Here is a 25,597-nt window from a genome sequence, read left to right as displayed (position 1 = left end):
CTTTGTCCTTTTCTATCTTGGCGTGGATGGCACTGTGCTAATCCTATGCTTAAAGAATTTGGTAGAAAACCAGACATTTGAGGTGAGCAAATCTAGAATGTCGCTGGTGTTGAGAGTGCTCTAACAGGAGCTGCTTTCCACCTAAACTGAGAACTACCCAGTTCTCTCCTTCTTTTTTGCATGTATATATATATATATATATATATCTCCAAACCTGCCCACGCAGTGAGCTGCACTCCACATCTACGATCGGGACCACGACTCCCATAAGGCTTAGCAAGATCAGCTGACCGCCCGGCCCATCTGGAGGCGTGTATTCAGCCGCTAATAAATCAGTGGGAGTCAGGTTCTGAGTTGCACCATCTATTCCTCTCGAATCCTCTGAGGAAGAATAAGGAATTTTCGAAACACGTAAGGCAATGCGCAGGAGTAGCTGTCAAGGACTTTCTGCAGTCAGCACCACGTTTTTACCCCGAAGAAAGGCTTTGTGCCTTACGTTCGTGTGGAGTGCAGCTCACTGCGTGGACATTCACTCATTTATATGCAAAAGCTATTAAAATGTATGTTCCTTTAGGGAGGGTATTTAGGCACTACAGTGATGTGTGTGTGTGTGTGTGTGTATATATATATATGTATATATATATATATATATATAGGGAGAGTATTTAGGCACTACAGTGATGTGTGTGTGTGTGTGTGTGTGTGTGTATATATATATATATATATATATGTAACGTTATAGGTAAGTGAATGTCCACGACAAAATTAACCATTTCGCTGCTAGGTAATTCTGAATTTAGCAAGGGGTCATTTGTGTAGATCCTTCGAGTTTTTCCTATAGATCCTAACAGTTGAACTAAAACATTATTGAAATGGAGTTGAAAAAAACAGCCATTTGTGCCAACGTTTTCACCAGTAACTTCTATGTATGGCAGATTTTTTAAAGCAATATACAGTTTTATCCGCTGGACCCTTCTGGTTGTGGTGATATATAGGACTTTTAGATTCACCAAGAACCCAAAGTACCCAGAGCAAATAACTGTGCTGCGCCTTACAATGCGTTTTCACTGTGCACCGGGTATGTAGCAATTCTTTTAATAAAATTTAGACTGAAAAATAGGTATCGAGGACACCTATGTATTTCCGAAATAGGAGCAAAATATTGAGCTTAGAAGCTGATTTGCATGCATGATACAGCAGCCATTACTGGAATATAGGCTGTGCTCAGTTCGTACATGGCAAGTACGTGGTGGCCATCTTTGAAGTGATGAATGTCAAGAGTGGGCGATCAGTTGTTTGGGTCTAGTTGTTTAATGACGCAGCATAGACATGTGGCCATCTTGGGAAGCATTGAGGAAACGCTGCGTGTGTTCGCAAGTTTGCCACTACTGCTCTGCGGCAACAGAAGATGTCAAACAATTTAGCAGCCATTTTGAAGAGTTGGTGAGTGGCAATCCGAATTTCTCAATGGTGATGCGCACACCACAGTGCGTGCACATTGTAGGAAGCGGTGATGTGCACACCATAAAGCATACAAGTCCTGTGCAACATTGGCTACTAATTGGTGGAGGAACTACATTGTTTACTTAATGCTGTGCATAAGACACGTCATAAGGTATATTCTGCTGTCAATTACGGTGTAGCCTACTACCATAAGTGTGTTGGGTGTAAGTTGTTATAGGTTTTATTGTACTGAATTACAACATTTATGTGAAGGTCATAGAAGTGTCTGAGGAATAAGCACCGTGAAGTTTCTCCTGTCACTCCTGCACATATTTCTGTCATACCCCCACCTTGTTAAGGCTCGCACCCTGCGTTGCAGTGTGCAGCACCGCTCGCGCAGGTGAGTCTTTTTGTGGAGGGTTCCAAAACGGATCCTGGAATCTCACATGCTTGTGCGATTCCTTTTGGGCCACGGTATTGGCGTTTGCGGTCGTATTTTTTTGAAAGACAGCACCAATAGGCCAAAGGCGGTCACGTTGCTCCGCCCATGGCCTATTGGTGTCTGTTACCCGCATGCCGACATCTGTTTTAAATTATCGTGCCCAGACACAGGCTCGATCATTGAAAACCGACCACTCGCTGTGGCACGCCGCGCGCGCACCACTCGTTTCATTTTCAATTGTCATTATTTCTACACTCTTGGCAACTGTGCTTGCCTTCTTTGGATTTAATAGGCTCCACTCTTCAGTCCTTCCATAATATTATCTTTTAAGTTATTTATGAGCTGCTGTGCAGTAAATCAAGAAGGCCTTACATCATAATTGAATCATTTAATGTGACTAAACAACAATGGCCTAGAGGAAAACCCCCACGCGGTAACTGCAAAAGATGGTGAATCACTCTGGGGCACAAGCATGGAGGCAGGCATAAAGATAACTCTGTATCCCTGAAAGACAATGTTGTACAGGGTGCGACCTTTACCCGTTTTGAGACTTGCAGAAATGTGAACAGGTTATAGGTATTTACACAGCATTGCTCTGTACCTTCCCCGTGCATCGTCCAGGCCCCCTACCCGCCTTTGAGACCCCCAGGTAGAGTCCAGGCCCTTGGCCTGCTGTGGCGTAGAATGGCGCCCCCACCTGTCACAGTTGGATTATTTGACAACTGATAGCTCTACAAGGGCAGTAGATGGTGCTTTCCTGCCTGCCACCCCCCGCCCCCCCCCCCTCGGCTTCCCTCGCTTCTCCTGCTAGGATCAGGATTCAGCCAATGAGCAGGTGCGCATAATATTCCCAGGGAGGCACTTAGCACCCACTTAATTAATAATTAAAAGCTTGGGTCCACTTACCGTTGGATTCCAAAGCGGCGAGGCGCAAACACTGCGGGAAGGCTGCTTCGATAAGTGAAAATAAATATTTGAAGGGAACAGAAATGTGCCAGGCAGTGTTGGTCACTCAAGGTGTGCCCAGCCTGCCGACGGTTGTGTGGAGGGTGTGCATGTGTGTGCAGAGACCCTGCCGTGTGGTTGAACACACAGCACTGCCTGCTGCTGCAGGGACTTTTTATCAACCGGAGGAATGTAAAGGCTGGGGAGAGGCCTAGAACAGAAGGGGAGCTTTGATTGGTTAACAAAAGAAAGAGGGCGGTGACGCGTGGGACCTGCTATTTATCTAACGATGTCTGCCGCATTGTGTTCTCTTGCGTAAATGCTTGTTTTTTAATGCAACCAGTTCCCCACATATGCCCTGGGAGGGTTGGATCCTAATGTTTGATAATTATATAGAGGCAATGGATGGTGAAGGATTTCGACCTGCTAGAAAGAAGGCTTTATTGTTTAGTGGTTCAGGCAAAGAAGGCCAAAGAGTGTTTAGATACTTACCCACAGCTACTGAAGCAAATGGTCAACCCATTCTTGATGTTTTCAAAGAGGCGAGGCATAGGTTAGAAACCTGTTATGCCAAAGAAGAGAATTTAGTTATGAATGGGTATAAGTTCTATACCCAGCATAAGAAAATAGGCGAGACCATTGATGAATTTGTGATTAGATTACATGAATTATCTACCTTGTGTCGTTTTGGGCCCATGACAGATGAACTTATTAGGGATCAGCTAATTATATAGTGCAGGAACATAAAGATCCAGGAGAGGTTGCGGGCTGCAAAAAATCCCACACTAGGTGATGCCAATAGGATAGCTAAAGTTTTAGAGCAGTCAGACCTGTGCATGAAGGAGTTAGAAAAAAAACCTTGGTTGAGGTAGTTTCGGAGATAGGAGCATTGGACAAATGTGGACAGGAATCCTTTTCTACAACTTAACCAAGCAATTCAAGAGGGACGGGCTATATACCATCCAGACAAGGAAACCGAGGTTGTAGTAGGTGTGGTAGTGTTGAAGACTATACTGAAGCAATGAAAATCAAAGAAGGAATAGGCCAAACGCTGTGTTTACCTTAAATGGAAAGGATGTTCAGCTAATGGTTGACACAGGTTCAATGTAACCTAGGGACATGTTTGAGCAAGTGTGGAGTAATGAGTCTCTACAACCCAAGGATATTTCACCAGCAGGCTACCAAGGGTAGACTATAGATATTGTGGTTTACATCAACAAACAGATACTGTTTGAAGGGAGGAATACATGAGAAAAGCTCTGTGTGACTGAAAAAGGTCCCCCAAACGACTTGCATATTATAGTGAACCCTTGGGCACCTGCTCAGGTTATGGTGGTCAATGATGAGTCAGTATTTGATATTGTAAGTTCAATTGATAACATGTTTGACAACAAATTAGGTATGTTGAAAGGTTATGTGCATAACATAATGTTTACAAAAATATCCCAGTACAGCACAAACTTAGGACTGTTCTAGTTATTGTAAGGGATGGTGTAAAGGAGTTGATTATTAAAATGTTGCAAGGTGTCATTGATCCTGTAGAAGCCTCGGATTGGGTGTCTCTAGTGGTGATCACACGCAAAGCTGATGAGCGTTTGAGGTTCTGTGTGGACCCGAGGTCTTTAAACCAAAATATTGTAGCTGATACCTATCCCTTGCCCAATATAAATGAGTTGATACTGTTATTGAAAGGAGGGAAGTACTGTGCAAAATCGGATCTGAAAAACGTATATCAGATCACCCTGCATGATGAATCCAAACATCTGACTAATTTTATAACAATGGAGGGAACATTCCAACTTAAAAGTATGTTGTTCAGTCTGTCATCCGCTGCTAGCGTTTTTCAGCATGTGATTTCAAGGAATGGATAACATCCTCTGTTTTCAAGACAATATCTTGATATTTGGTAAGACCATAGAGGAGCACAATGCTATTCTGAAGCAAGCCTTGCAGTGCATTGTCGATGTTGTGCTCATGTCACGCAAGGACAAATATTGTTTTCTAACAGAATCTGTGGAGTATCTGGGGTATAAGTTATCGGCTGATGGAGTGAAGTCCAAGCAAAATCTTTTGAGAGCCTCTGAGTTAGCAGCAAGGATTAAGGACAATTGAAATCCTTTATGGGTCTAACATAATATTATGCAAATTATGTACAAAACTTTGTTGATAAGATGGAACCATTATGTTTACTGTTGAGAAAGGGGCAAACAATTTTATGGGAGCAAAAACAAGAAGATTGTTCCAATCTCATCAAAAAAGAGATTAGTGAGGCAGGAATTCTTGTGCCTTTTGATACAAGTCGTAAGTCCATTATTACTGTAGATGCTAGTGCAACAGGTGTTGGTGCCATTTTGTCTCAAATGCATCCTGGTAGGGAAAGAACAATTTCATTTGCATCAAGAACTTTAACAGATGCTAAAATGAACTATTCTCTAATTGAGAGAGAGACTCTTGCTGCAGCTTGGGGTGTCAAATACTACAGAACATATTTATGGGATACAGATTTTGCTATGTACATATCATAGACCCCTGATAAAGATTCTGTTGCCTGGTTGAGCCGGTAAAGGGTCAGACCGATTGGCCAGTCTCGATGCTAGACTCGGGGAATATCGATATGTACTGGAGCACATACAAGGTTAGAACAATATGCAAGCTGATTGCTTGTCTCTGACTGTAGTTGATCACAAAACCATGTGTGGATTGGATGATTGGGGTGACAAATGTGAAGAATCAGTAGCTTCTGTACAGGATATGGTTTTGGAAGGGTCAGGTTCTTTCACACAGGAAGAAAGGTGCAGGAAAATTTATAATGACAACACTCTCAAAGAGGTTGTAAAGTTGTTGATATTTGGTGGAAAGAGGAAGAGTTGTGTTCCATTACCTGTCCGTCCTTATTTCAAAATCCTTGAGCAATTGACCATGTGTGGTGATATGGTCCTTATGAGGGTCAAGAGGTTTGTTCTTCCTGGTGGGTTGAGAAACACACTCATGGGTTTGGCACACAAGGGACATCTTGGACAAAGCTTGATGCAGCGTAGTCTTAAAGTGCAATTCTGGTGGCCTGGCCTGGATGGTCAGGTGACCACCTGGGTTGTTAGGTGCAGTGTATGCAAAGAAGGGGAGAAGAGGCTCAAATTGGGCAAGTAAGTCGCCACAGGGCACATCACAGATCCTGGGAAAACTTGGCACAGTCCATCTGTTGACTTTATTGGTCCCATGTCTGAAGTCAGTAGTGAGTGTAGGTTTGCCATGGTTGCTCTCAAAGTGGGTTGACTGGATTTCATGAGATCACCACTGAGGCTACCATTTGTGTGTTAAGGAAGATGTTTTTTGAGGAGGGAATACCACTCATCCGCAATTTGTTTCTCGTGACATGGAGGAATTCCTCTTGAGTAGAGGGATCAAGCATCACACCACATCTCTATACAACCCACAAGGAAACAGGGTGGTTGATAGAGCTAACAGATTGGTCAAGGGTGTGATCCAGATGGCTGTGGTGGCTGGACATGATGTCAGGAGGGCAGTTGAAGTTTTGGTGCGGGCGTTTCACTCTACGAAGCCTGAGATCACTGGCAGTTCTCCATTCGAATTGATGAGAAGTAGGGTTCCAAGTTCCAAAATGATACCCTCAAGGTTGAAAGAATGGGTAATGATGGGTGGTGTGGAGAGGCAAGGATCCAAGGCATTGGTCTTTGTTGCAAAAGGTGAAATTGAAGGAGGTGATTGGATCAAGGACAGGTCTGGTAGGGTGATGAGAGGATTGTCCAAATTCAAGGGTCCTTTCTGCGTGAAGTGTGTACATAAATTTAATGTAGTCTTGGAGAATGGTGAAAGGTGTAGTAAACGCGGAGTGGCCTTGTACCAGAAGGGTGAACTGAGTGTAAAGAAAAGGGGGAGGATTGAAGTGCTTACATGTTGATGAAAGATGGCGAGTTTGATCTGGTAATTCAGGTATGTTTTCCTGCGCCATGTATTGTTCATTTTGTTCTTGTCGATAATATACAATTCGGAGCGGGAGGGGATGTGTTGTATAAAGCTTGTGAATAAATGTACAGGTGTACAGTCCTGCGCTTGCCTTGTGCCTCCAATGTGGTGGAATCCTGGTTATACTGGGTTCCACACAAACGTTGCTGGGCAGGGTTCTGAGGTGGACAGTTGAAGACTGGCCAGCACAGGAGGAGCTGCTTACGACTGTTGTTCGATTCAGAAAAGGGGGTGGTGATGAACAGAGTGTCTGAATTAAGCAGACCACTCTTACCCAGTCCAAAGATCAGGGCTTGATCCATCACCGTTTTTTAGCTCACTGCACCATCCCAGCTCAGAACTTGGCTATATGCAAATTAGTCTAACCCTGGCCCAGTGCATCATGGGAACAGGGCAGACCAAACTACCAAGCCAATTCTTATACTGGGAAGGAAACAAGCTACCGGGGAACGGTTTCTGGCATTTCAGCCGTCTTCGGCCCGGCTTGCTTGAATCCTGATGGTGCAATGAGCAAGGGACTCACATCTGAGTATACCCTTCCACGCTTATGGTGGACAAAAATTATTCAGAAAAGGGGGTGGTGATGAACAGAGTGTCTGAATTAAGCAGACCACTCTTACCCAGTCCAAAGATCAGGGCTTGATCCATCACGACTGTTGTTCTACGCAATAAATCCACTTACCTCCATCAACCTTGAGGGAACAGTTGACTTTCTTTATAACAGGAAACCTAGGAAACCTATACTTATTTGAAAACTAGACACCCAGGGGAATCCAGCATAGGGTGACTTGTGTGGCTCTCTCCAGGTTCTGTTTACTGGAATCCCTTGCCAAACCTCAGACCTTTTTTCAAAAAAACTAATTTTTCTCACATATCCGTGATGGAAAGTTCTGGAATCTGCATGGATCCACAATCTTCCACCCACCCCGCAAGTCTCCAGATAAAAATGGGACCTTACTTTTGTGGGTAGGCCAGCTAAGGTTCTAAATCCACAGCTAGGCACATTGAAAAAAAGGGTCAGCTTTTACTGGAAAAATGTGATGTGTCCACGTTGCGTTTTGTGCCATTTCCTGTCGTAGGGACTATGCCTACTACCCACACAAGTGAGGTACCATCCACCAGCTGCCACTAATTAAATAAATTTAGCTGATGATGATGTACACATAGCTCTGTGCTTATCTGCCTCTAAATGAATGGCAAAGCTCTCACTCCATTTTCATGTGCAAATATTTAGCACTAGTGATGTCTGATGCAAATAAATAGCTTAGGGAGCACAAGCTGGTTCACGCTTAGCTAGTGGTACCCACATTGAGTGTTGTATTATTTATAAGCGGTCTATCCTTTGTGCTTCACTATTGCAGCCCTTCATCCTGCACCACAGTACCCCAGTACCCCAGTTCCCATCTTCTTGAGCCCCAGACACCTCCTTGCTGATGTTTCTCTGTGCTCCCCTGGTTAGGAGCCGATTACGATCTCGGTTGGAAAGCCTTTGTCCTTAGGTCGGAGGCTTTCCGACCGAGATCATCGGTTTCACTTCCGACAGCCTAATTACAATCTAGGTGGTCGGAAGTGAAACCGGACTGTCATTCCGGCTGGCTACCGACATCCTCAAGGAGCCCATCGGCCAGTCGGAGCCCGGCCCGTAATCCATATGGATGGCGTTTACGCCTTCCGGATTGCAATTCTAGGTTTCCGGAAGGCTTTCCATGCCGGCATGGAAAGCCTGTCGGAAATTGAGTTAGGGGCCCCCTAGCAGGGCCCCCTTTAAACAGCGGCCTACGGTTGTTGGCCGAGGGCGGCAGATATGATGCCCCCCTATTGATCCCTGCACCGCTTGTACCTGTCAAACGGTGCAGGGATGAATACAAGCTCCCATTTCCCTTTGGGAGCTTGTGCTAGTGTGAGTTTATTAAATAGGCGGTCAGGACCGCCGAGCAGAGGTCGGTCGGACCCGTATCCGCGATGGACATTGTAATAAGCTCCTTATTCTGATTCCCTACCCACTGTGATTCCTTGCATCCATATGCCCTACAATGTTCTCACTTGTGTCTCCGTCATCCCCAAGCCCTCCCAGTCAGCCTTGGGTCCTGCACCTACCTCCCTGCTTCTTTCACCCTCTGCTTCACCACTACTGATTACTCCAACGTCCCTCACCTCTTTTCTCTCTGCTGCTATGGCCCCCTCGTGTATATTTATGCCCCTTTACATCAATGCCCCTGGTATATGTGCCCCTATGCGACTAAATATTTATTTGCCCCTGCAAAATCAGTACTTCAGTCACGTTATTACAGGGCACCTATTCCTAAAGGAAAGCTGAAGCAATTTTACCACTTTGTTGTTTTAGTGTAGTTTGTACTGCTGAGGCCTTTGCTGTACTTTAAGCATGACGCTTGCACCCCTGTTTGTTTTAGTTAAGCTCTTTTCACTATACAAGAGGAAAAAACGATTGGTTTGGGTAATGTGTTTTCATTAGTGTCCATAGAACTCGTAACAAGAAGCCTTTAAAACTTCTTTCTTATGACTGCTGATACGAGAATTTGCAATCAGTGTCTGTAATTATGGAGATGAGTATGAATAACAATGTTTAACATCTCAGCACCCATCGATTTGAGTGATCTGATTAAGGCAATGGCAGAATCTCTATTACTAGCTTATCTCATTTGATCTATAGATAGACTGAAAGCTTTAGAGCTGGAACTACATTAAAAATGTAGTGTGGCTGATTTACGTTCCGCCATGGAGTGATGGGAGTCCAATGCAACAGAACTAGGACCCCCAGAAGGGGCATATTTAGATGTTGTGCACAGTGCTACATTACTACTTTTTTGGAATCTGTTTTTCAGTGATGGCAATAGCTTCATAAAGTGAACTGCTGTACGAGTATCTTATTAATCTGTTCCATTCTGAGCCAGCTTTTAAGAATCAGAGTCCGGAATAAAATTATGACGGCCCTGTTGCTCAGGTCTTATCATTAAGCGGCATGTTGGATTCATTTTTGTACATGCAAAGTATTCCCTTGTCTTTTTACTGATAATGTTGTGGGAACCATCACCATCCTTCTCGCTTACCATCCGATGAGGAATTAGGTAAAAGGTTGGATTGTTACCACAGAGGCTTTATTGCCTAGCAGCGACTGTAAGCGAGGACCAGTTTCAGCCCGGCTTGCTTGAATCCAGTGGCAAAGTGAGCAAGGGGTGGGCTAAAGAACGGTGATGGATAAGTGTGGCAGGGTATGCTCAGACGTGAGTCCCTTGCTCACTTTGCCACTGGATTCATGCAAGCCGGGCTGAAGACGGCTGGAATGCCAGAAACCGGTCCTCGGAAGCTTGTTTCCGGTCCAGGGAAGACATGGCTTGGCAGTTCGGGCTGGACTGTTCCCATGAGGCACAGGGTCAGACTGATTTGCATATAGCCATGTCTGAACTGGGGTGGCAGAGTGGGCTAAAGAACGGTGATGGATTAAACCCACATCTTTTGACTGGGTGTGAGTGTTTGATTGATTCAGATGCTCCGTCCATCACCACCCCCTTTTGTACAGCTAGAGTTCAAAGGCATTGGGTGCACCAGTGTGCTCTACAGTATATTTCATTTTAGAGTTAAGCCCTGACGCGGCTGAAGTCTTGCAACCTATGAATGTACTAATTCCTAAATTCCAAAAGCTTGTAAATTTTGTAACCCGCGCATAGACGAGACCCCTTCTCCTACCTGTGGAATGTCTCTTCATGGGACAAAGTAATAGAAACTGGTTGTAAAGTTCAGGAAAAGGAGTTTTTGCTTTTTATGAAACACTGCACATTAATTTCTTTCCTTTTGGTGGAGGGGTTGTACGGGTTGAGAACTAGGCACGAAAAGGTGCGTGCAAGTCAGGGTTGGACTGAATGACAAGCAAGGTGCAGGTATCACAACAGGTATTCTAATAAGGAATCTGTACAGTCATGGGAAGCATTAGATTTCTTAATTACTACATGACGAAGGACAATTAGCAATCATCTCTCTAAACTCAATTCATAAAGCAAACAGAATGGCTGTGTAACTGTTTAACAAATTAGCTGATTAGTCACTGGAAAAGTATCTGACCTGGTAGGTTGGGAAGAGTTCTAATTGAATGTGGGCAAACAAGTGCTTTAGTCACTTAAAAGAGCAGAACACGGAGGGCTCGCCCTCTGAGAGATTGGCTGATAATTGCACTATTACTAAGAAAGAGATAAAAAAAATGGGCAAAAGCGTAAAACAGTGGCATATTTTTATGGTCAACTAACAGATTACAACAAAACCATTCAAAAGCTTACATTTACATTGACCTATTTGACATCTTAGCCAGTAGAGTACAATTATTTTGCCTCCACATGTAAAATTCCACTGCTTTTGTTTTGAATGCATGCAAATACTTTTGACATGGTGAGCTGGGAACCTTTTCAGGCATTTATAACCAAAATGCCTTTTCTGACTCAGTTCGTCAGCTTAATCAGAAGTATAAATGAAAGTGATTTGATGCATTTGGTAATACATTCTTGAACTGTGGATACACTACATGTAGAGAGAAGTACCAGGCAGGGATTCCAGGTCTTCCTGCTGCTTTCTGCTAATTTTAAGGAGTGCTCCAATATGAGAATACTGGACCGTGCCAAGTGTATGATTAACATTAGCAAGGTGAAGGTAACTCTAGTGTGGGGCACCTAGAAGTATTTCGGTATTTAGAGGATAACTGTGTGGAGAAACCCTAGTGATATGTTGTGGAACACGTCTCCGCCCTGGTAGAAGAACTTGATTCTTGAAATTACAAGCTCCTGCCTCAAATACTCCGCAAATTACCGGTGTATGAATTGCCTGTCAAGACAAGACATTGTGAATAAATTAATGAACATGTTGGTTCTTTCTGCATTTTATCTCAGGCTTTCCCTTGTGTTTTGCATAAAAGCGTCTATTTACACCTTACCCATATGGTCATTTGATTCAGTGGATCTGATTAAATTAATTTGGGACTGACAAGAGCATAAGAATGAGCAGTAGAGGACCTGGGTCTAGTATTTCTATGTTCAGCATCTCTATAGTTTTTGCAAAAGTAAATTTGTCCAGGTTTAGTTTGTTGATTATTTTAAATATGTTAATGATTTGATGGTTATTTTTCTGTTTTGCTTTTTAATTAATTTCCCCAGTATGTCACCTTTGAGACTTTGAGTAGTAGTAACCAGATTTTTTTGTGTCTCAAACTTTTCTGAGGCTCCCATCCAATTTGACTTTGAGGCGTGCAGTTGTGTGCAAAAACGTGCTCTTTTCTGACCGTGCTTTGCAAGAACATGGGTGAACTTATTTACTTTGAGTGATATTTTTAGATCGGAAGTGTAATTAGTTTGAAGTCACTTGTTTGATATTGTATTTTACTTGAACTCGCTCTCTTGGTAAAATTGATGGAATCCCTGCGCCCCTCATGAACTCTGCGCAAAACGGAACCCATTCCCAAACCTATTCCTCTCATTTGACTTTAAACTCTCACCTTTCATTACCACTAGGTAACTTTATTTTTAAATTTTTTTTATTACAAGCATTACTTTTTAGCTATTTTTTTTTATTAATTACATAGTCAATTCTAATTATTTTTCAAAAATAGTTCAAATACATTGATTTAAAAAGATTAGTTTGAAGTAGTTTTAATTGCAAAAAATGTTATTCTAACTTATCGTTTGATTTTTTTTTTTTAACATTTTCTAATTTTTCACATTAAGATCTTCCAGACAGTGCAGCCAGCGATTGCTAAACTCAATATTTCTCGCAGAAACTTGCAACAAACTCGTGCAAACGTATTATCAGTGATGGGTGTATTTGTTTAGCCATTGGAAGCTATTGCATTATTTAAAACTGGCATTGCTCTAAGTGCTGCGTGCCGAAAATCCACTCATTAAGTGGTGAACAATAATACCCATCCGCTTATTTCCTTTGTAGTTGGACAATGGTTTCTATATATTAAAGTAGCAGCTTCACTGCCTATAGAATTGTCGTACATTAAATACTGATTGTACCAACTCTTCGAGCAAGTTCATATATTGTACATGGGATTTAATAGCTTTCATTCTTCTTATATATTTTTTTTATTTGTTGTCATTGTAGGGGGCAGTGCCCAAAGGAAATGCTACTAAGGAGTACATGGAAAGCTTACAGTTGAAACCGGGAGAAGTTATCTACAAATGTCCTAAATGTTGTAGTATCAAGCCGGAACGTGCACACCACTGCAGGTAACCAATTGCTGAGTATTTTTAATTATCCGCTGTTTAAGCACATTTGGAAGAGGCTTCCTTTTGAGTGATGAATATACTGTTTGGATGTAATGAAAATTATCCACTAACAATTAATGGTACTGGAGTATTTGGCACTCTTGAATGTCTTTTCGAATTAACCATTGTGGCAGAGACAGAACACTTACCAGGGAAATACATTTAGGTCAGATCAATTTTCAACAGGATTAATACTCTAGTAAAGTCAAATATCATATTTGTTTGTTGGAGGAGTTACTTGAAATCAGTATTCTATGTGTTTTTTCAAGTACGCATTACATCTTTTACTAAACTCCTTAAATGGAATGGTCTCTATTTGTATCTGGCAGAACTACTTCTGGTGTTATTGTAGCCTTTTTCTGAGAGACACTTGACAATTAGTTACTTGTATATAGTCATTTGAAGAGAGTATACAAACATCTGCTGTTGCACAAAATGGATCCTTTACGCTCAATGCAGAGCCATGATTGCACTCATTTACCGAATTAATGTATGGGCATTGCAGAGCCAGTTGTGCTCAGGAAGGACACACTAAACAGTCTTTTCAGTTCTGTAACATGGTCCTTTCTTTATCATTTACCACAGCATTATGCAACTAAGCATTTCATCAGTTGACAGGAACTTCCAAACAATGTATACCATACGTTCTGGTTTACAGTTCCAAGTGTATTAATGTCGTCCTATTTAGATGGCATAAACACCTTTCAGTTGAACCTTAAATCTAACAAGCTTATATAATTTAGGGCTCAGTATGTCTGATAAGGGTGTTGAAAACATATAATCGTTAGCAGATATGACGTTAGTAAACAATACAATTATATTAAACAACAAAATAGTATGCATACTTATTTGTAGAATACTGCTGTGAACAAAATGGAAATTGCGTAGATGAGTTAATCAAGGATGCGATACCCCATTAACAGTTCTCCATCGTCACCAGGTTGCGTCATGTAGGTTTATCCATGACTCTGTCTTCCCCAGATGTGATTGCATCAAAGATCACAAGACGTCAACTGGTACTCTGGCATTAGTTCCTGTTTTTACATTCATTGGTTTGAGACGAGACCTTTCGCTGGTTCACCAATGAAATTCCTCAGATTTCGAAGACCGCCTCTTGAGATTTGTCAGTTCAAGCAGTGCCACAGGTACCTTAAGAAGATATCTTTGGCAGACCTACTCAGCATCTAAATATTTGGTGTTTTGGATAAGAACCCACCCACTTGGCCTGTAACTCCTGGTGGCTGATGCACCAGAAATCATCAGAGTGGGAGGCCAAGCTGTTTGAGGTCAAGGACTGCAGGGAAGCATTCCTCTTCAGGTACATACCCTGACGTGGACCGATCTATCAAATGATCTTCAAGCAAAAAGCACAGACAATGGCATGAAGAAAATATGATCTTCCTTTAGGAAGTGCTCTTGCTCTAAGGACCGTTTGTAGTCCCTATGACCAGGGTCTCCTCGCATTCCAGCATTGAAGAAGATAAAGTTGGAATTTCTGATTCCATCAGACAATGTCATGCAGGTTAAGGCCTGTTACCTTCTTTGTCTTTCTCTGAGGGCGAGTCTGCTCCTGTGCATTTAATGATTCCATCCGCTTCAACCCCAACGCTTCCCGACTCTGCTCCTCAGTGGTGCCTAAGGAGACAATCACTTCAGCATCAGGATATCCTTTTGACTTGGGTTCAGGTTTTATAATCTGAAGTCCTGGATCTGGATAGATGAATGTGCCTCCGAGCTGTAGGACAGTTTCCCTTTCAGTCCACGCCAGCTGTAGGCTATCTGTAGGGCTTGAGGCCTCATTTGGGCAGCAGCAGATCATGAGGCCTTTTCTCCATGTTAGAGCAGCCCCTACACATAAATGTGTTGGAGCTATGGGGTGGTCTGTCTTTCTTTGAAATCTTTTCTCCCTTTCTTCTCAGCGAGTGAAATTGAACTTGTGCTAGAAAACACCTCCACTGTTCAGTATATCAAAAGAAAGAGCTGTGTAGGTTCAAGGACTCTACTTTGGGAGGTCTGATTGTGGCAGTTTGCCCAGCAACAGGGCATTTTCTCAGTAGTCAGACATAGATGACTCCTATGGCGTGAATTCAGGGTTGCTCTGAGTCTCCTGTCGATGGATAATCATGAGCGGGATCTTCGTCTGAAGGTGACTGAATTCATCTTTTCCATATTGGTGTATGCATATGTGGATTTTTAGTCAATGACTCAGTACAGGAATTGTCGTCAGTTTTATAACATACATAATCCGTGAATGGTCCTGAGAGGTGGCCTACGTTTCGGATTCTCACCAATTCTTCTGTCAAAGTTCCTATAACCATTAAGCACATATGTAAAGTCAGCACTCCCACCCACTATGATGCTGCTTTCCTTTAAGAATCAGGGTTCCATTGATGATGTCCTTATACTCCCGAATCCATGAATGGAGACCTGTTTTTCCCAGCAAGATGCTCAATGACTTGCGCACTTCCTGCTGACATCTGGTGTGACCTTAAGATCATGAGCCTGAATCCCACAGAAGCCATTTCAGTCGTTGATATTTCCAGTGTTGATGAAATGAATCTTTTCAAACTCATTTAAAAGGTAGTGGAGAGGTATAAATGTCTCTCAATCTGGTTATCATGCATTTTATTTCTGTGCTGTGTTTAATCACTAGTAGCAAATACTGTAAATATTGAGGAAAATAGTCACCTTTCACCACCAGTTAAAAGCTTGCGATAGAAAGAGGTCGGAAAGTGCAAATGGGAAACTCAATACCACAGGTTATTCTCCACTTTTTTCATAATAATTTCTATACATTGGTACTACCCACTAGAATTGTTATATCATTATTAGTTGGTTACGGTAGTTTTCGAATTTTCAATTTACAAATTTAGATTGTGGTTTTAAAGTGCTCTATTTTTCTGCTAAATCGTTTTTATCGGTATTCCAGCAAGATAGCAAAACAAGTCATTAACAAGAACAAGCCCATCTGCTGCCACAACAACCCCAATGGTCCCTTTCGCCATACTCTCCGTTACATATGTTTGCATAAATTGTATGCTCATGGGGCTTTCTCCCAACACCTTCCCTGCACAGTACATATAGCTGATCAAATTTGGCAGACATGAGATAGCATTACATGAATAGTTGTAAGGCCCAAGGCTTAGGCCATGTGAAATGTTGATGGTCTATTCTGGATAGGTATTGAATCAGTGAGAACCACATGGCTGCAAATTCCTGCTCTGTGTGGGTCAAGTAGTCCAATCATTTTTCAAAAGCTAAGACCACCGCAGCTATCCAAACTGCTGCAGCATATTTGACCTGATAGTATTGTTCTTGTAGGTAGCTATTCGTGTTATAGTATCTACCAGTAGGTGCCACAGGAGCATTATGTGTTTAGAGTTGATAACGTCATTGTTCCTGCCTGGAGGCCTAATAACACTACTACATAAAGGAGGATGGCTTTTCACTTGAAGAACAGGACACTCTAGTAAAGGAGACCCTGTCCTGATGCTGTCCACGAGATCAACCCTAGCGGAGATAAGCCTACCACTTTGAGGTCGAACACGTGGATGAGGGTCTTGAGTGCAGTTCTCAATATACCTCCTAGGTATCTTTCATTTTTTTCTCTGTTCCATGGTTAACATTTCATGATTGTGTAGTTAGATGTTTCACCCGGTTGTGTTTGCCCAACTGTCAGTATTTCTTTTGGTACTCTGGGTCCACATTGACTTCAGGACCCCTAGATCTGGCTGGAGGCCATGCCTTAATTTGCCAGAGTCTAGAGTCTATCATCTATGTAGTTTTAGGTCTCGCCTGTCGATGCGCATGCGCATCGAGCAAGGCGAGAGTATTGGCACTTATCCGCTCTTTATCCACACTGCAAGGAATCGTGGCGATTCCTTGCAGTGCACGAGAAATTTAAGCTCAATGCGCATGCGCATTGAGCTTAAATGCGCGTGCACATGCCCCCAGCCGCCTGCCTTGCCTACTCTCTCTCACAGCCTCCCCCAGCTCCGCCCCCTCACTACTTGATTGCACGGCCGCTAGGCCGTGCCTCCCCTACTCTCCTCCCCCCTCCTCCTCTCCTCCCCTGCCTGCCTGCCGCTAGGCCGTGCCTCCCCTACTCTCCTCCCCCCTCCTCCTCCTACTCTCCTCCCCTGCCTGCCTGCCGTGTCGCACCTCTCCCCTCTCCGCCCCCTCCCCTGCCCGCCGTGTTACGGTGAAAGGCTTGTTTGTTTATTTTACCCGCCGTGTCTCTGCTGCTTGCCCCTGTCCTGTCTCTCCTCCTCTCCCTCTCTATACCCTCCCCCTCCCCCCCACCACTCCCATCAAGTCCCTCTGGCCCTTCCCTCCTCCCCGGACCCCTCCTCCCCTGCCCCCTCCACCCTTTCTTGTTACCACTTGTAAAGAGAAAGCGGACTGAGCTCCCCTATTTAGTCCTGTGGGCCCATTCACAGTATGGCGTGCAGGCACAGGCTGCACTTTGGGGTCGACCAGATCCACCCAATCTGTTTAATCCTGGCGGCAAGCGGTTGGTGTGTCGCAGGGGTCTCCACAGGTCTCACCAGGTAGGGTTTACCACTGACCGCAGTTCCAGGACGCGTTCAACTTGCAATTGCATCATAGCACGAGCACCGCAGTGTGCTGTTTTCCCTGCATCCCATACTTTGGCCTCAGTGATGACAGTGTATCCCCGTACGCGACTGTTGTGCACGACAGGCCCAGTGCCATAGCCCTACGTGGGCTGGATCCAGCAGCAGCCTCCGTCACAGCTGGTTGGCGGACTCGAGCCGACACGTGTCTCTGCTGCTTGCCCCTGTCCTGTCTCTCCTCCTCTCCCTCTCTATACCCTCCCCCTCCCCCCCACCACTCCCATCAAGTCCCTCTGGCCCTTCCCTCCTCCCCGAACCCCTCCTCCCCTGCCCCCTCCACCCTTTCTTGTTACCACTTGTAAAGAGAAAGCGGACTGAGCCAATATCTCAGACCAGACGGGGCAGGCCAGTTCCGGGTCTGAAGCTGCATGAACAGCATTCGAGGTGATGCGCAAACTGCACTGGGACGGCCCTGGGGTTCAGGGCCAGACCCCCCGCCCACGCCTTGGTTAATAAATAGCTCCCCTCTACCCTCCCCGGATCGTCTAAAGGACAAACAGTAGAATAACCTTTTTTTTTACTGAAAGTAGTCACACAAGCACAGTACACAAAGCTCCCCGGCCTGTAGTTCAAGCCCCACCCCACGCAGCACCTGCAGGGGGCTGCCTGATAGAATCAGACTGCCCACACCCCTCCATAGGCGGTATTCCGGTGCTATTGTGCCCACTCTGGTAATCATGACGCCCCCTGCTGCGTGCATTTACAATGTGATGCGTTCCTTCCGCTGGAGGGCAGATTCGACCACACACTGTTCACAATCACAAGCAGGCTCTGTTCTGCAAGGTGCCGGGGGACCTTCCTGCAGCCCACGCGTTTCTAAAATGTCAGTTCCGTAGGTGTTTCCGACAGCCCTCCCCGCGGCTCACAGCACGTAACTTTCCTTAAGGGATGTTGTTTATCTCGTGTTTTGTTTTCTTTTTATAGGGATATGTTTTTATGCATTTATGACAAGGTCTCGTGGCGGTGTCACCTCGCATCCCAAAATACCTACCCCCTCACCCTCAACCCCTCACCCTCACTCACCCTCACCCTCACTCACCCTCAACCCCTCACCCACCCTCAACCCCTCACCCTCAATCCCTCACCCTCACTCACCCTCACTCACCCTCACTCACCCTCAACCCCTCACGCTCACTCACCCTCACCCACACTCACCCTCACCCACACTCACCCTCACCCACACTCACCCTCACCCCCTCACTCACCCTCACTCACCCTCAACCCCTCACCTACCCTCACCCTCACTCACCCTCAACCCCTCATCCTCACCCTCACTCACCCTCATCCTCACCCTCACTCACCCTCACCCTCACTCACCCTCAACACCTCACCCTCACTCACCCTCAACACCTCACCCTCACTCACCCTCAACCCCTCACCCTCAACCCCTCACTCACACTCATCCTCACTCACCCTCAACCCCTCACCCTCACTCACCCTCACTCACCCTCAACCCCTCACCCTCACTCACCCTCACCCTCACCTTCACTCACCCTCAACCCCTCACCCTCACTGACCCTCAACGCCTCACCCTCAATCACCCTCAACCCCTCACCCTCACCCACCTTCACTCACCCTCACCCTCACTCACCCTCACTCACCCTCACTCACACTCACCCTCACTCACCCTCACCCACCCTCAACCCCTCATCCTCACTCACCCTCAACCCCTCACCCTCACTCACCCTCAACCCCTCACCCTCACTCACCCCCACTCACCCTCAACCCCTCACCCTCAACCCCTCACCCTCACCCTCACTCACCCTCAACCCCTCACCCACCCTCAACCCCTCACCCTCAACCCCTCACCCTCAACCCCTCACCCTCAACCCCTCACCCTCAATCCCTCACTCACCCACACTCACCCACACTCACCCACACTCACCCACACTCACCCACACTCACCCACACTCACCCACACTCACCCACACTCACCCACACTCACCCACACTCACCCACACTCACCCACACTCACCCACACTCACCCACACTCACCCACACTCACCCTCACTCACCCTCACTCACCCTCACTCACCTTCACCCTCACTCACCTTCAACCCCTCACCCTCACTCACCCCCACTCACCCTCAACCCCTCACCCTCCCTCACCCTCATTCACCCTCAACCCCTCACTCACCCTCAACCCCTCACCCTCACTCACCCTCAACCCCTCACCCTCAATCCCTCACCCTCACCCACACTCACCCACACTCACACTCACCCACACTCACACTCACCCACACTCACCCACACTCACCCCCACTCACACTCACCCCCACTCACCCCCACTCACCCTCACTCACACTCACACTCACCCACCCTCACCCACCCTCACCCACCCTCACTCACCCTCACTCACCCTCACTCACCCTCACTCACCCTCACTCACCCTCACTCACCCTCACTCACCCTCACTCACCCTCACTCACCCTCACTCACCCTCACCCTCACTCACCCTCACTCACCCTCACTCACCCTCAACCTCATGCTAAAGATTTACAAAAAAACCCATTAACAATTCTAAAAGCACTAACTCTAATGCTGCGAGACCTATTGCATTTCTAATGCTTGTTTTGTTAGCTGCTTATCCGATCTCTCATCCCCCTTTCAGATTGCTATGGGGAGGGTTTCAGGTCTCCCAGCTTGCAACTCACTCTGCAGCAATGGTCTGTGGCTGGGTTATTGGTCTGGCTAATCAGTTGATTCTTAGATTCTAGATGCTCCTCAGCACAGACTTCTGGTTGCAAAAGGTACTTAGCTTCCACCCTGGAACATATCGATGTAATTTCTCCTTCCCACAAAACATGAGGAGGAAAGGGTGACCCCACTGCTACTTGATTTGTTCGGTTTTTTAAATGATCAGTCACTGGTTTTAAGTCCCATGTCTTCTTCAGGGGGGCAGTGAACACATCGTGAAAGATTTTGAACTTAATGCCCTATACCATGAGATCTCCTCTCTTACAGGTAGCTGCTATCTGTTCCTTGGTAGCCTAGCGGTGAATCCTTGTGACTACTTCATATGGGGCTTCTTGGAGGCTTGTTTGGGTTTTGCGGCAGACTCACTCAATGTGTTCTATCTAATTCAGTATGCTCAGGGGGTGTCAGTGCCCAGCAGGTCCTTAAAGAGCAAGAGAATGAAGGCTTCCAACGTTTTCTGGTGATTGCCGATCATGGATAAAGGCTCTCCCTGAATTCTGACATTGAGGACTTAGAAAAAAGATCCTGCTGCAACAAAGTCTCTCAGGCATTGAACATATTGCTGTTGAAGCAGTAATAGCTCTTCCTTAATACACCTATGCTTCTTTTCCCTCACATATTATTCTCTTCCAGTGAGAAAATACATTCTCAAAGCTCATTGACATCTTTTTAGAGGTCTGTTAGTTCTCAGTTACTAATCGCAAGCAGCCCCTCCAAATCCTCCTTGAGGCCCTCAAACAAAGATTCTAGATATTTCCTTGTAACAGGCCCTTCTCCTGTGTTTGAGTTTTCTGTTTTACGTTGCTGGTTTGGGAGTAACCCTGTTTAGTCTTGTGGCTTCTCTTCATCTGCTTTAGGTGGGAGGTTTTGGGCACAATATGTCCTTGAGGTTATTTTCCGTCTTTCCCTCTACTGTGGTCATTGCTGTTGCTTGAACTGTTAATTAGGTTTTGGCCTGCAATGTGGGGGAGCAGGCTTAGAGCAGGGCTTGCAATAAATTAGCAGGACCAAGTAGCAAATACTCTGTTCAGAGATGTATTTGTGTGTGGGAGGATAGGTTAGATTTCTTCAGAGGTCAAACGGATTTCCATACACCAAGAATCCCGCCGCCTCCTCGCACATCACACTGAATTTTACCGGCGTGGTCCCACTCCTAGCATTGGCAGAGGGCAATCTCATGGAGGCAGTGTCTCTACTGCTCTTTTTCAGCCCTTCGCCTGCAATGTTACTGAGGTCAGGAGTGGGACAAACCATGTGCAAAAGGGATCTCCATTCTTGATCCCCCCCCCCTTATTTTTCTGAGGCTGGCAACCTCACTCTCTTTCTTCCCCTGTCTGCTGCCACCTTCACCAGATTGATTGAGTCCGTCTCTCTCTGGTCTCAAGTGTTCACTGCGAGGGATGCTCTATATGCAACAGCAGTCTAGACCCACCAACTCTCTCCATTTGAGGCTGTAGTTGCTATGTCTGTGGGCTCCAAAATACTTCCCAGGACCTCGTGTTCTGACGGTATGAGGAGGGATATAGGCCACTTGACCTTACCTCTGTCCCCGCTAAAGGCAGTGCTATATTTTTTTACCGGTCTCTGTTCTCTTCGCACTGGGGTCAGTCTGCCTTCTTTAATCTATCTCTGCACTGTCAGGGATGGATACTATTCTGCTGCTGGGCCTCAGCGTCTCCCTGATCCTCTTGAGGAATCTCCATCAACGGAGAGTGTGCTCCAGTCTCCAGTGGGCCCAGCAAATAGGGAAGATTGCACACTCAGGACCCGTGGCATGTAGAAACGGAGCTCTGTCTTGGTCTGTGCCACCATCTTAGCTCCCCCCAAGTGCTCTATTTATCTAGAGATCCTCTGGTTAAAAAAACATAGTACTGTTTCTCCATATGGATAGGGTGCTCATTACTAGTTTCTAAAAAGTTTCCATATTTCGCAGGCTTTAGTCTTCAGTTATTTTTTAAACAGTCTACCACTTGCACTAAAGGAGGGCCAGTACACCTATATTTCAAATCATTGAACTAAAACATATGTTGGCTTGGCAAGAAAAATTGACACTGTATCTCTAAATTGATTACTCTTCGTTCCTGAGAACAATTTTAACTACTTAAAAGATTCCTTCTAGATGCCTAGATGTCAATGTAGCAGGTTGTGTTGATGTCTCTCCTCCAAGTCTTTCAATACTTTAGCATTCAGGGCACTAGATACACTGATAGCCACCTTCAACCCCAAACCACTGCATTGACTATCCTTCTAAATCCAGGGTCATCCTTAAGTCAGTAGCTGACGGAAGGCTCCGTCATCCGCCCCTTGGTATATATAAGAAATGCCAACTACAGCAAGCACCACATACATAGACTACAACAACATGGCATTGATTTAAGCAACAAGAATGTTTCAGCCACAGATAACCAAAACAAATTACTGAGGCAAAGACCCCATACCACACTAGCTCCATCAACCAACACTACAGAAGGAGCAACATTTTCTATAAAACAATTAAACATTATGCCAACAATACACCAGTCCCACAACTGTTCCTTTCAGAGACAGATGTACAGCTTTCATAGAATTGTTCCCAAACAAGAGTATTAAAATCTAGCAGATAAAACAGGAACATCCTACTTAAACTCTACTTACCCAGTTAGCTGTCTATCTGAACTTCTTTTGCTAGTCTCCTGATAGCCAATCTGACCAACCACCACCCCCTGCTACTAAGGCCCCCTTCCTTTGACAATATAATCTCTGTATCCAATAATCATTAGCTTTCCTCCTCCTCATCGCCTCTCACACAGGACCCCTTAAGAAATGCCATAAAGATTGGCTCAATCAGCCGATTGATGTTTATGTTCCAGTCTGGTATAAGCTGCGATAGAAAATGGCCAAACAAAGGTATTTTGTGCGAACCATTTCTGAAACTTGAGAACAGGCTCGCTATTTTCTGTCTTAGCCACAGCTAGCATAGCACCTAGAAACAGCATAAGGCTTTGATGATTATAGAACTGAATAACAATAAAAGGTTTTTTGTTCTTTTCATCATATATAATATGCTTTGCTGCCTTGCTTTTCATATTCTCTGTGATTACCATTCACATTTAATGCATTAGGTTAGGATTTGAAAAGAGAGGTTTTGAAATACATGTTCTGTTTCTTAGAGCTGTTGTGAGTGTGTTATTCATCAAATGAAAGAGGGGTTTGAGTTCCACTATGTCCCTTAACTCATGTTGTGGGTCTGATCATTACCAGGAAACTCTTTTTGTACAGTATTGTGCAGTTTCTAGTCCAACTGGATTTCCAATTCATATTGGCATATTGACTAAGTCCTGTGCCAGGGGGTTAGAAATGCTCCCCGGCAACCCCTGGGGTGTAGCATTAGCGAACATATCAAAATAGGCCATAATATATAACTTTTTATTGTAAAATACCAACAAATGTTTGTGTCTACACTTACTACACTTAAACCACTTCGGCCTGAAACCATCGCCACGAACTTTCGCAAAGGTCTTAAAACGTGGTTATTTAACCAATACCGCTTTCCCTCTCTTGTTGCGTTAGTGCGATGGCGCCTGGAAACCTCTGGGTAGCTGTGCGCCTTATAAGATTAAATTAATAATAATAATAATAATAATACTAGGACCAGGATGGAGGTCGATAACTTTGTACAGTACTTGCACTACAGATGAGTTACTCAGACGGGGTTTCTTGACTCCTATAGTAAGTGAGCACAACCTGTAGTGTGGATTGAGAGAATCCATTCCTCCATAGAGGGTACATCATATATAAATCCTGATGGGGCTTGGATGATCTTTCTGGGTGTGCCTACCCACCCCCAAGAAGTGGAGTTCACATCTTGATTACATAGAACTTGGTAGCACTTTTGATTGCTTGGTGTTAGTAGTGTCTCTTGCACTGTGCCCTGCAGTCATGACTCAGTGATTTGTGTTTGGGGCCATTCTGCCCCTTTTGCATATCCCCAGTGCGCTGCGTGCTAGCAGGCCTTGTGCAATGCAATGCTGATTTGACCATTGTTGCCAGGGCTGATTTTGGTGTCCAGTCAGGCCCCGTTTGCATCAGATTGTGTCACAAGGGCCAGTCCTGGTCGTGTGGTCTTGAAACATTTGCAGGATTTTGATGCATTTTTTCATTTTCTCAAGTTGAAGATTTCCAGCTGGATCGATACTTTGGTTTTTTGGAGTGCAGGTAGGGACAACAAAGGAACAACATGGACAGATGAAGCGCAGGATGTGGTGGTCGCAGTAGAAACATCACACAATTTTCTCACACATACGGGCAGGTACAACATAGGTAGCTGAAGGAGTGTGGGGAGTTAAAGGGCTCTTGTTCCCTCTCCGTTAACAGATATAACAATACAAAATGTACAGAACCACTGGAATAAACATCCAAAATCTCTTATGGAATGACCAAACATTCAAGTTGGATTATTAACCCTTACCTATCTAGCGTGGTATGCTTCACCAGTGGGTTCCACAACTAGCTCTCAGAAGCATCCTAGAGTGCTATTGTTTACTGTTTGTACAGACTTTAATGTGTAGGTCCCCAAGTATGGGTGACGTTATGTTCCTTAAGCCATGTCAACGTGTATATTCTCCCACCCTTTTAGATTTCTATTAAAAGGGAGTGAGTATGCTAAAAATGTTTTTTACTGTTGTCTCCCTACCAGATGGTTACAAACAGGAAGACCAAGCGCCTAAAATATAGACTTTACATCTTCATAAGATGGTGCAATAGAAATTGAGTCAGCCCTTCTGCATAAGACAGGTTACACCCTGAGCACAAACTGTGCGAACTTCCCTCCTGCAGAGGACCGGTATAAGTAGGGCGTCAGCAGTGCAAGCTTTTCCCATTACTGGACACGGACACGTTGTGCAATAACATTGCAAGCTTTGCTTCTTCCTTGTACAGTTACAGCATGGCAGTAGGAAATCACACGTCCCTCTGTCACAGAAGGGCGTAAGTGCAGTCTTGTCTTCCTTGCAGGACAGATCCAGCAGGATAGACCAGTACACGCTTTAATCGTACCGAACATGCACAGGTAAGGCATGGCCGACATGTCGGTTATAGACCGCTATATGGTGCGAGCGCTTAGCTCACTTCGAGTAATGTATAGGTGGAGAAGTGACTAAATTGGGAGTTATGACATCATTCTCACTTAAGTGATATCCTGTGTC

At 44.9% G+C, this 25,597-nt stretch overlaps 1 protein-coding gene across 2 annotated transcripts in view; it reads left to right on the top strand.

Annotated features, from left to right (window-relative positions):
* ZDHHC7 (zDHHC palmitoyltransferase 7) overlaps nucleotides 1–25,597 on the top strand; it is a 281,602-nt gene that overhangs the window by 205,207 nt on the left and 50,798 nt on the right. For both annotated transcript variants that reach the window (XM_086945852.1, XM_086945851.1), the window contains one exon: nucleotides 12,920–13,044. In XM_086945852.1, coding sequence (XP_086801978.1) covers nucleotides 12,920–13,044 — 125 coding nt within the window. The remainder of the gene's footprint in view (nucleotides 1–12,919; nucleotides 13,045–25,597) is intronic.

Source organism: Lissotriton vulgaris, chromosome 12 (genome assembly GCF_964263255.1).
Source record: "Lissotriton vulgaris chromosome 12, aLisVul1.2, whole genome shotgun sequence".
Classification (NCBI taxonomy): domain Eukaryota; kingdom Metazoa; phylum Chordata; class Amphibia; order Caudata; family Salamandridae; genus Lissotriton; species Lissotriton vulgaris.
The sequence above is the reverse complement of the archived record's forward strand: the minus strand, read 5'-3'. Positions and strand labels throughout refer to the sequence as shown.